The 12,145-nt window shown below is 46.9% G+C and overlaps 1 protein-coding gene across 1 annotated transcript; it reads right to left on the bottom strand.

Annotated features, from left to right (window-relative positions):
• Positions 1 to 1,382: 1,382 nt before the first annotated feature.
• On the bottom strand, positions 1,383 to 2,075 carry LOC141686478 (protein FAR1-RELATED SEQUENCE 5-like). Its single transcript, XM_074491512.1, has one exon. It carries the CDS (start codon positions 2,073 to 2,075, stop codon positions 1,383 to 1,385), a length of 693 nt encoding a protein of 230 aa, XP_074347613.1.
• Positions 2,076 to 12,145: the final 10,070 nt, after the last annotated feature.

The following is a 12,145-nucleotide window of genomic DNA, read 5'->3' as shown; positions in this document are numbered from 1 at the left end:
CGAAATTAAATTATTAGTAAATTAATTATGTAAAATTTCACTTTTCTACGGTTAAATATAGATATATTCTGAAAATTGCATAACCGGCAAATATATGAATACATTTGAATATTTTATGTATAAGGTTCAATATATAAATTGCAAGGAAGAAATATTAAGGAATTTAAATTTAATGAAAATTTTGTACTTAGAAACTTAAAATATTTAAATATATAGATTTTATTATATATATATAATATAAGCCGGATCGAGTTTTTAACAGATCGGATCACGTAAAATCCATATCCGCTACTTACTAGATCGGATCCTTATCGGATCGGATTTTTAGCGGATCGGACATTTTTTTATATAATCCATATCCATTTATCAAGTTCCGGATCGAATCGGATCGGACCGGATCCCCGCTCCATTGACAAACCTAACTCCGGGTCTTCTTCCTCCACTTGGGGAGGTCCTTCGTTAAACCGTGCTAGGTCCTCACTCCATTCACGAGCGATTTCATCCAACTCGCTAAATGTTGGTGACATACAATCCTCGAATTCCGAGTCCGAGTCCGAGAATGTGTTGCTAACGTGAGACATCGAATGCATGTTAGCAAAATGAGGTAGAACTACTAAAAACAATATATAAGAGAGTGTTATATAAAATTTGAATTACAATTGACCACTTTGACTTTTTCTCAACTCTTCCATTTTCACTAAACATTTTCTAGCATCATGTCCCTCAATGTTGCAATGTCCGCATTTCCTTTTTTTCCTTGCAAGTTCCTCAACGGGACTTTTAATTCGGTGCTCTTTTTTGCGCCATTTGGTTTTCGAAACAACGGGGTCAATAATAGTTTCATGCAACTTCTCTCCACTTTCTTGAGTTATTTTGGCATCAAATTCACTTCGACACCTTCCACCCCATGAACGAACATTTTCTCAATAATTTCGGTCTCTCGATTAATAACTCTCACGGCATACTCATAACGCTCCTTCGATGTCATGCAACTATGACTAAACCCCATAATGAGCAAAGTCATGTGATTAAATCTTTTCGTTGGAGTCAAATCATGGGACGAGGCATCATCTCTGGGCATGTGATATAGTAACACACCATCAACTCTATTGGCATCCCTAGTCCACCTCCGTTTCACAAAATATTCCGGTAATTCGGCCACACACCTCTTTGTCAATACGGCAATAACATGACGACACGACATGCCCGAATGCTCAAACATTCTACATTTGCAAGAACCCTGAAATGACAACTTGTTGAAGATAACAAGATAAGTGGTTCTATTAGACTCAACCATTAATGGTCGATAACATTTGTAGTACGTATCATCCACATCTTCTAAAGAACGATCTCTATCCTTTTCCACAAAGTACTTTGCGGCCTCAACCAATTGGTCTTGAAATTTTTTGAACATCTCTTTTGTGGTTCTCCAAGGCGGTATTCATTCGCATGCAACAAATTTTATGATGTGTATTATAATCCTCTTCTTTCTCACGCATAAATTGTCTTTCTAAAGCTTTTTGTGCACCCTCAACAAATTCTTTCAACCCTGTGCAAGACCCTACATAAGCATCAAAAAAGGCATTCATTCCTTCACTTCTTGATGTTATTTTTTGACCCGCGGAAAAAATGTTTCGTGTATAAGCATCGATCCACTTATGCTTCAAATTATACAAGCTTTGCAACCATGTATTATCCTCCAACTTGTATTTCAGGATCAATGCTTTCCACATATCCTCAAAAATTTCTTCGATCAACGAGTGATATATGCAATTGTTGAAGTCACTTTTAAATTCTTCCTTTGCATAGTAGGTTGAGAGCTTCTCCGGAAATTTGTTACTAATGTGCCACGAACACAACAAATGTGTCGTGTTTGGTAGTTGAGATTGAATTGCCCCCGCCATCGCTTGATCTTGATCGATGATAATAGCCAAAGGTGTTTTTCCTTCAACGGCCTCTAACCAAGTACCCAAAACCCACTCAAATGTAGTCTTCAATTCATCACGCATTAGTGCGAATCCAAAGAGAACCGATTGATAGTGATGATTCACCCCGGTGAACGGCACAAACGGCATAGCATACCTATTTGTTCGATATGTTGTATCGAATGCAACCACATCACCAAAATTTTTGTAGACCAAAAATGACTGGGGGTCGACCCATAAAAGACACTTCAATCTTCCTTCTTCATCAATTAGAGTCCGAATAAAAAATTTCCTCCACTTTCCTCTTCTAACCTATGTAACAAATCCAATCCCGCATGCGCATCATTCACACCCAAATTATCTTTTCTAAAATCACGCACGATATTTCTCAAGTGTTGGACATGAAACCCTACTTGCTCCTCTCCTCCGTGCATTTTTCCAAATATATTTATTTGTTGTCTAGGCGCAATACCCGAAACATGGAAACTCTTAATTAAATTCTTTTGGGCGGCGATTACATGTCGCTCCCTTTTAATCAAACTCATCTTAGAAGGCGACACAACATCGTGATTGTGATTTAACTCCAACGATGTTATCTCCCAATGTCTTGTATTTTGCCGATTAATTACATAAATCCTAAATTTACATCCACTTATAGGAAGTTTATTTCTACGCATTTTCTTCTTCTCGCTACCGACACTTCCTATCAAAACTTCTTCATCCTCTACGGGTTCTTTATCGCGGTTTTGTCCCGCTAAATTACAAACATAAGTACGGGCATATATTGTTTTGTCCACACGCCTTTGTGTATTTTGGATTTTAATTGCAAACCCATTTTTCAAAGCGTAGGCTCTAATTACATTTTCGGCGGCTACCAAATTAGGGAAATTTTGACTCAAGAAATGAATTATAATATCTTCTTCCGCAACAACACTATTATCCCTAGTCTCACTACTATCATGCATAAACTCACTATTTTCATGCAAATCTTCATTTTCAAATCTATGTTCACTAACAATTATATCTTTATCACAATCATCAACAAGGTTAACATAATTTGCATTATCATTACGTGTTATAGGGAGAATTTCGTATAACAATGTTGTGGAGGTTAATGGGCGGAACAAAGATCAAGAACGGTGTTTGAGGGCGGAGGAAGGTTGTTTGGTGGTGGCTGAGCTTGTATGTGGACTCCTTAAGAAAGAATAGGGTTTGTTATTCTCTGTCAAGTGTCGACTCATGTCTCATACAAGTGCCTACGTACCCTATTTATAGGGATCAAGCCTCACGTAGTTCTTGGGGAACAAGTCACGTAGGCTAGGGTTAGGACTCTTCAGCCCGTGCAGCCCAAGCCCACGATAAAGTCAGGCCTTCAGCCAATTAGTCACGTAAATCTCGATCGGCTCCACACGCTTCCTACAATCTCGCGGCATCTCCGCAATCCTTCCCGTGATTGTAGGAATAACCCGTGTCGACCCCGAAATCTACGAGCAACTCAGTCATCTATGAGTCACTTTCCATGTTGCACACAAAGTCTTTCGATGCGGGCCGGCCTGGTCACCTCGGCCCGCACCGTCTTCAAACAATAAATATAATGTTACCTCTGTTTCTATAAGATGTGGGCTCATGAGCTCAGCCCGCGTATGGGCAGCTAAGCCCACCTCGCATGAAGGTACCTGAGCCCACCTCGCATGGGCACAACCGAGCTCAGCTCGCATATGAGAGCCCAAATGACAAATATGAGCTCACCTTACATGTGTGAGCCCAGCTCGCATGTCCTCACTTGAGCCCAGCTCGCATGTTTGAGCCCAGCTCTCATGTCATGAGCCCGGCTCGCATGTAAACTCAGCTCGCATGTTACGAGCCCAGCCCGCATGTGAACTCAACTCGCATGTTGCGAGCCCAGCCCGCATGTGCCGGCCCAAGTCATATAAATCCATGGTTCTAGCCCACACACAAGAGTCCAGCTATTTAGTGCACCCACAGGGACCTGTTTAGGGCCCATGGCCGAAAGCGGGCATAACAACTACCCCCCAAAATTCCTGGTCGCATCTTGAGGCTAGGTATTTTCTAATCTTTTTATGGCCTCGCAAGTGTGAGCCCAATAGGCCGCACCAAGCCGCCTCGCGTGTCTCGCCTCGCATGCCTTTCATCTTTGCATTCATTTTGACAGCCGTTGGACAGCTGGCGTGGGGATTCGTGTCATCTTATGAGATGACGACACGTGTCGCCTCCTCATTTCTCTCTCCTATCTCCTATAAATATGTGAGATTTCAATTCATTTCTCACATTTCCAAAAACACTTCCTGAATTGCTGCTCAATTTGCTCAAGGATCTACCACGGCGAAGATTATCATTTCAACAAGAACCGTCTACCGGCGGCGATATTCTCCGGGACCAGATTCATCAGGATCTTCATACACCTCTCCCACAGGTACTCTTCGATTCGAGCCCATTCTTTATTCATGCTTTATTCACGTACACCATGCGAGCACACACCACATGTTCGATACGAGTTCACACACAACCACAACGCGCGATGCGAGCCCTTTCGCTCGTTTAGATACTTAGGTGCGATCCCGTGTGAGATGTGAGGACACTTAGGTGCGATCCCATACTTGTTTTTTTTTTGTTTTCTTTTTAGGGCCACACACTAATTTTCACCATCTTTTACAGATGTCGAGTGCGTCTTCAGCCCGCTCCTATGGATCATCTCGCTCTTCCTCGAGCCCGGCTCGCACCTCTGCTAGCCCGGCTTGCTCTTCAGCTACTCCATCTCCATTAAACCAATACCCTCCTGAGCAGCGAGGCTCCAAGGACTTCCAACGCGAGCTGACCTCTCTTTCTGGTCGTCTTAGCCAACCTATCTCTCCCGGCTCGGCTATCACCCCTCAAGGGGCTTTGAACATTGCCAGAGTTGAGAACTCGATGCGAGCAGCTGGATCCGGCTCGCTTGATATTCACCTCGACCCGAACCCCGAGGATTTTACCAGGGAGAAGAATATATATAATTGGAGAAATAGGCCCGTGGACCTCTCTCATATTCCAGCCTCCCTTGGGGTAGAAGAGCTGCTAAACCGCGAGCCTGCTCCCTTGGATAAAGACCGAGCCGAGGAGATTTTAAGAGAAATGGCTGAAGAGAGGGCAGCCCGTCTGAGGCAAGCAGCAGCTAACCACCTCGACCCCATTCACCTTGACTCAGAATCAACTGACAGCGACCTGGGGAGTGCATACTATGACACCAGGAAGAAAGGAAAAGAGCCTGTAGCTGCTGAATATCCCATCCTGGGACTCGAGGGTGAAGAGGACGGCTCGCATTGGTCCTATGACTCTCCTCAGAGCGAGGAGGTGGCAGATGTTACAAGTCAGTACAAGATTTATAACTATAATTATGCCCCCGCGGCCTCTCCTGAGCCTTATGTGCCTCCTGCCCAGCCCGAGCTCGAGGGTGAGATTGTTTTCAAAAGGCAGATCATTCCTGATGGGGAGGAGAGCTCAACTGCAAACGAGGAGGTTAAGGTGCTCGCTTGCCGCGACCTTCCTACCTCGCTGACTCAGAAATATCTGGCCGAGCACATTGAGCAGTTTCAGCTCGAGGGCCATATTGTCTTGCCCCTACCTCATATGAGATGTTATAGATTCAATCACTCGGAGAATGGAGGCAGGGTGCCTCGCATGGTCTTGTCCACCTTCCTATTAAGGCTGGGAATCTCCTCTCCTCTTCATCCCTTCATCAAAGATGTTTGCGAGTACTTCCAGCTCGCACCCCTTCAGATCAATCCAAACGGATACCGGGCCGCCCTCGCATTGTACATCATGTACCACAAATGCGGGTACCCTTCTCTAACCGCGAGGCAGCTGGGTTACTTCCTCCATTTGAAGCATTCTCCTAACGACTTTGGATATTTCTACTTCTCTGTCTGGCCGTGCTTCAACAAGAAGAACCTCATCCACAACGGGCCGAGCAACTCAGGGAAGTGGAAAAGCCCTTACTTCTATATCCACGAGGTGCCTCGAGTCCAGACTCATTTTTATTATAATCCATGTAAGTTTTCTCCTGCCCGCTCTCGTCTCTTCTACCATAGCTCTTTCCTTTTAACAAGAATTTCTTTCATCTCCAGCCACCCCGCCTCGTACTGTCCTTGTGGGACAGGAAAAGATAAACGCGGACAGTCTTCTAAACCTTCCTAAGGCAGACCGGGACATCCGAAAACTCATAACGACCTCCAATCTGGTCGCATGTGGGTTTTTGAAGGAAGGAGTGAGGCTGACTCCTCAGAAAAAATCTAGGAAGAGATCCAGAAAAGGTAAGAATATCGGGCCCGCACGTCCGGGCCTGGATGCTCGCATGCGCGAGCTCGTGTGCTCACTTTTCCTGCATGCATCTTGTTTCACATCGCACTTTAATTCTCCGTATTTTTCACCTGCTCGCATTACTTCTTTCCTTTGCATCATGCTGTGACTAATCTATTGCTTTGTTGTTTTCTTTTTCAGAAATGGCCATCTCCCCTATCCCCTTCATGGAAGAGGCTGAGCAGGCTGCGGCCTCGGGCCCAGTTCAGCCCGCAGCTGCGAGCACAAGGGCTCGATCTCAGGCCAATCCTCCGGCCCGCATGACTACTCTCTCCGAGCATCTCAAGGATTCCGGGCCCTCTCCTCGACTAAAGAGGCATAGAGGTAAAGAAGGAAAAACTGGCGAGCCTGAGCCAAAGAAAGCTGCTCCCTCTGATGCTCCTCTTCCCTCTTCTTCTTCTGCCAATGCGGTTGCGACCACATTCGGCCGGCTCGCCCAAGGTCACATCAGCGAGCATGATTTAAAGGATTGGTCTTCTTCTGCTCTCGAGGTTAACCAGGATGCACTCTCCCGAGCCGCGGCCGAAGTATACTATCGTCAGTTATCTAAGGCTCGAGAGATGCGAGCCCTCAGCCAGACCAACACAAAGCTCGAGGCTAAAGTCAAGTCCCTTCAGAGTAAGGTCGCTGAGCACGGGCAAGAGAAAGTTACGCTGGTGAACAACTATAATCAGAAGATAGTTAATCTGAACGCTGCTCACGACAAGGCCCTAAGGGAGTAGAAGGAGGCTCATGACCTGGCTGCTGAGGCATGTAAAAAGGAGAAGGATGCCCTCGAGGAGAGGGTGCTTGAGCTGGAGGGATCAGTTTCTGCCCTGACCGAGGGCCATGAGGCCGCCCTCGCTGATGCTAGGAACCTGGGGGCCAGGAATTTCATGAAAGTCTTTATGAAGAAGGTTCCTGACTTCGATTGGGCGGCTCTGGGTGCGAGCACAGCGAGGCATGCTGACAAGTTGAAGCTGGAGATGGAGAGGGATGCCCAAATTGCTGAGGAGGCTAGGCTCGCGGCCGAGAAGGCCCAGGTCGCTGGTGAAAATCGTGAGGGAGCAGAGGCTGATAACCCTTAATGTAATTTTGATTAGAACTAGACTTTTGACTGGGTAAGCGGGCACCCCTCTCGCCTCGCGCTTGTATTTGAAATATTCTGCCTCGGGGCATAACTTATTTAACTTTTGTTTGTATAAAATGTCTAAGTTTTTTGTGCCCGCGTATGTCTTTACGGTGCTAGCTGTTTTTTTTTTACCATGCTTCTACTGACCAAAAAGTAATCATAACTCTGGCCGCTTATGGCGAGCGTTACCCCTTCACTACGAGCCCAATTTATTCAGCTCGTGTCATTTGTTCAATCAAACAACCATTGAAAGAGAATGCCAAGTGGAGCAAGCCCGCATCGACTCGCAGGTGTTGTAGGTGTGCTCGCACTAGGAGCTCGTATGTGTCTTCTCCTCGCATCATGCGACTTTGAGTATGTTTGATGGAGGGCTGGGCCCCCTGGGTCGCATTTATGGTTTTGAGGGCCAGGGTATGGGCTCGCATCACGGGCCTATATCTCTATCCACATCTTTTATCTACTATGTGTTCGTATTTGCCTAAGCGGGCCGTGGCCCGGCTCGTTTCATGTTCTTGGCATCAAGCGGGTCGGGGCCCAGCTTGATTTAATATGTTAATAAAACAACTGTTCTGTCCTCGCATGGGTTCCCAAGGATGGGGTCCCCTGCTGGGTATTTAATCTATTAACAGAAGTTAAAATATCAAGTGCACAAATAGAGATCAATCGTTTATTCATAGATAATGGGAAGTGAAAGGAATACATGCTTGTGGTCTCAGGGAGGCACCTATATGGCACTACCCCCCGAGACTTAGGAATATTTGAAGATAATACTAAGTCTGAAAAGAATAATATTACTGATAATACTTGCGAAGGTGTTCCGCGTTCCAGGCTCTTGGGATCAGCTTGTCTTGCATATCATTGAGGTGGTAGGTTCCCTCCCAGAGCACCGATTTTATCTTATAAGGGCCTTCCCAATTTGCTCCCAAGACTCCGTGACTCACCACCTTGGTATTTGGCATGACCCGGCGCAGAACTAAATCTCCCACCTTGAAAGTTCGGGCTCGAACCTTACTGTTGTAATGCCTAGCTGTCCTCTGCTGATATGCCGCAATCCTGATCTGAGCCTCTTCTCGAGTTTCTTCGATCATATCCAAATAGAGCCGATGATTGACCTCGTTTGCCTCTGAGTCATAGTTGTCCCTTCGAAAAGATCCTGCTCCCACTTCAACGGGCACCATAGCTTCACACCCATACACCAAAGAGAAAGGGGTCTCTCCAGTTGTGGTTCGGGGTGTAGTGTTGTAAGACCATAGGACCTGGGCGAGTTCTTCTGGCCATGCTCCTTTCTTCTCTTCAAGCTTTGCCTTTAAGGTATGCTTAATGATTTTATTAACCGCCTCTGTCTGCCCGTTACTTTGGGGGTGGCAGACTGCGCTAAAGCTCTTCTGAATCCCCAGCTGCTCACAAAACTCTCGCATCTCCTTGCTATCAAATTGTTTCCCATTGTCAGATATCAGCTTGTAAGGGATGCCATAGCGACATACAATAGCCCTGTATACAAACTCCCTGAGCTTTCTCGATGTGATAGTGGCTAGGGGCTCAGCCTCTGCCCACTTAGTGAAATAGTCTACCGCAACTACCGCATACTTGACGCCTCCCCTGGCCTTCGGGAGTTCCCCAATCAGATCAATTCCCCACATGGAGAAGGGCCAGGGGCTCATGAGGGATGTGAGAGAGGCCACGGGGTTGTTGTAATAATTGACATATCGCTGACACTTATCACAAGCTCGGGAGAATTCAAAGGCGTCTTTTTTCAGCGTTGGCCAGTAGTAGCCTTGACGGAGGATTTTCTGAGCTAGAGAGCTACCCCCCGAGTGATTGCCACAAATACCCTCGTGTACTTCCCTTAGGATGTAGTTGCATTCCTCCCCATGTATGCATTTGAGAAGAGGAACACTGAACCCTCTTCTGTATAGAATCTCGTCGTATATCACATAGCGGGCTGCTTTGTATTTTATTCTCCTTGCCTCGTTCTTTTCGTCCGGAAGTGAACCTTCTCTTATGTATGCTAGAATAGATGTCATCCACGTGGGGCCGAACTCATTATTGAGGCTGCTCACCTCGTGCTCGGGCACACTAGGTTGCCTCTGTATATCAAGGGGCACGGTCCCTAGCAAAGTGCTCTCGCGGCGTGAGCCGAGCTTAGCTAGCTCGTCCGCGCCTTCATTCTGTCCACGCGGGATTAGTTCCAGCCTCACCTCATTGAATCTTGCGATTATCCTCTGTGCGCACTTCAGGTAAAGCTCTGTTCTCGGCCCCTTAGCTTGATACCCCCCATTTATCTGATAGACCACAATCATGGAGTCACTAAATACATTCAAATTCCCGACCTTCATTTCCAAAGCTAGCTTGAGACCGTTGATCAGGGCCTCATACTCAGCATCATTGTTGGTTGCATGAAAGGCCAGATGGGTCGCATGTCTGATTTTGTGAGCCTCTGGGCTGATTAGCTCGATTCCAGCTCCTGCTCCATCACCGTTAGAGGCACCATCCACATATAGGCTCCACCATGGGGCACTATTTTGTCTTTCCAGTCCAACTTCTTCTGTGCTAGGTATAACAATAAGGGCTCCCGGCTCCACTTCTTGATGAGGGGGAAATTCTAGCACAAAATCGGCCAGGGCTTGGCCTTTGATCGCAGTCCTTGGCTTATAATCCACCTCGAATTGGCCGAGCTCAACCGTCCACTTCAACATTCGACCAGAAGATTCTGGTCTATGCATCACTTGTCTGAGGGGGTAGGAGGTTCGCACTTCTATCTTATGTGCCTGAAAATAGGGCCTGAGTTTTCGGGAGGCCAGAATCAGAGCATACGCTAGCTTTTCGAGGCTTGTGTATCGAGTCTCGGCATCGGCTAGCCTTTTACTCACATAATATACCGGGAGCTGGACACCATCCTCCTCTCGGACTAATACTGCACTTATTGCAAAGTCGGAGACGGCCAAGTATAGGATCAAAGTTTCTCCTGCTTTTGGGTTGGACAACATGGGAGGGCTACTGAGATGCTTCTTTATGTTCTGAAAGGCTTTCTCACATTCTTCGGTCCACTTAAAGTTCCTCCCCACTCCTTTGATTGCTTTGAAGAACTCTTGGCATTTATCGGAGGATTTTGAGACGAAGCGGTTTAAGGCAGCCACTCGTCCCGTTAAGCTTTGAACATCCTTCACCCGTCGAGGGGATCTCATCTCGAGTAGGGCTTGTATCTTGGCTGGGTTGGCCTCAATGCCTCTATGGTTGACAATAAATCCCAAAAACTTCCCCGATTCAACCCCAAACACGCATTTATGGGGGTTGAGTTTCATTCTGTACTCCCTTAGTATCTGGAACATTTCTGCCAGGTGGCGGACATGATCCCTCGCTTCTTTCGATTTCACCAGCATGTCGTCTACATAGGCCTCCATAGTCTTCCCCAATTGATGTTTGAACATCTTATTCACCAGCCTCTGATAGGTTGCCCCCGCATTAAGGAGCCCGAAGGGCATCCCGATGTAACAGTAAAGGCCCCGATCAGTAATAAAGGAGGTGTGCTCCTGATCTGGCCCATACATGGGGATTTGGTTATATCCTGAATAAGCATCCATAAAACTAAGCAGCGCGTGCCCAGCCGTGGAATCAACCAGCTGGTCGATTCGGGGTAGAGGAAAGCTGTCCTTCGGGCAAGCTTTGTTCAGGTCGGTGAAGTCTACACATGTCCTCCACTTGCCATTGGGCTTCTTGACAAGCACAGGGTTGGCCAGCCACACGGGGTAGAAGGCTTCTCTCACAAGTCCTGCCTCCATTAATCTATCCACTTCTTCTCTGAGGGCCTCTGCCCTCTCTCCACTAATCGGCCGTCTCTTTTGCCTAACCCCCTTCTTTTTCGGGTCCAAGTTGAGCCGGTGGCATATGTCATTTGGGTCAATCCCTATCATATCGGAGTGTGACCATGCAAAGACATCCAAATTCTCCCTTAGAAAGCGGGCTAGATCCTCTCTCAAGTCAGGACTTAGGTTAGAGCCTATTCTGAGTACCTTGGAGGGATCATTTGGGTCTACCAAGATCGGGATTGTGTCCTCTGCGGCCCCGGCCCTCTCGACCATTGAGGACATTCTCGGGTCTAGATCTGCTCGAGCCTCGCTAGTTTTTTCCATTTCCGTGATTGCCAAACCTTCCGCATCCTTGAGCTCGGTTTGGTGAGCTTGGGTCGGGTTTATCAAGCGTTCAGAGGTCGCAGTTACAGTTCGAGTGATTCCGTCGGATGGGTCCATAGTGATTGTTGTTTCTTTGCGTGTCCACTTCCCTCTCCTAAGTGTTGCAGTGATTTGTTCTGGGCTCTCTTCTTCATCACTTGCTTCCTCTACAATCCCCTCTTGTATCAACATGATGGGCTGAGATGCTTCCATTAGTAAGGCCCCTGGGCGTGGTTCCACATGAATTCCCATGTGTTCGAAGTAGTTCTCGGGCAACTCCTCAATTGAAATCAAATTACAAGTCTCGTGGCCCTCAGGACGTATTCTTTTCCTGCCCTCTGCCTCTTCCATGGGGATGTCGCACTGACCTGCTTCAGCTACCTCCCTTGAGGCATTTCTTGACTCGGCCGCTTTGAGTGCCTGGTTGTAGCAGACCCTGGATTCGTATTGACAGCTCTTCAAGATGCCTACCCCCGTGGGGGTTGGGAATTTTATCGTCATATGATGGATCGAGGTCACCATCCTCATTGCCCTCATAAGGGGTCTGCCCACTATAACATTGTAGGCACAAGGCTGGTCTACGACTG

The sequence above is a fragment of the Apium graveolens genome, chromosome 9, assembly GCF_009905375.1.
Source record: "Apium graveolens cultivar Ventura chromosome 9, ASM990537v1, whole genome shotgun sequence".
Taxonomy (NCBI): Eukaryota; Viridiplantae; Streptophyta; class Magnoliopsida; order Apiales; family Apiaceae; genus Apium; species Apium graveolens.
Note: the sequence above shows the minus strand (reverse complement) of the source record. Positions and strands in the feature narration are given on the sequence as shown.

Bases quoted from the DNA above. Each gene is read 5' to 3' on its own strand.
- LOC141686478 (XM_074491512.1), bottom strand. From the start codon at position 2,075: ATGCCGTTTGTGCCGTTCACCGGGGTGAATCATCACTATCAATCGGTT.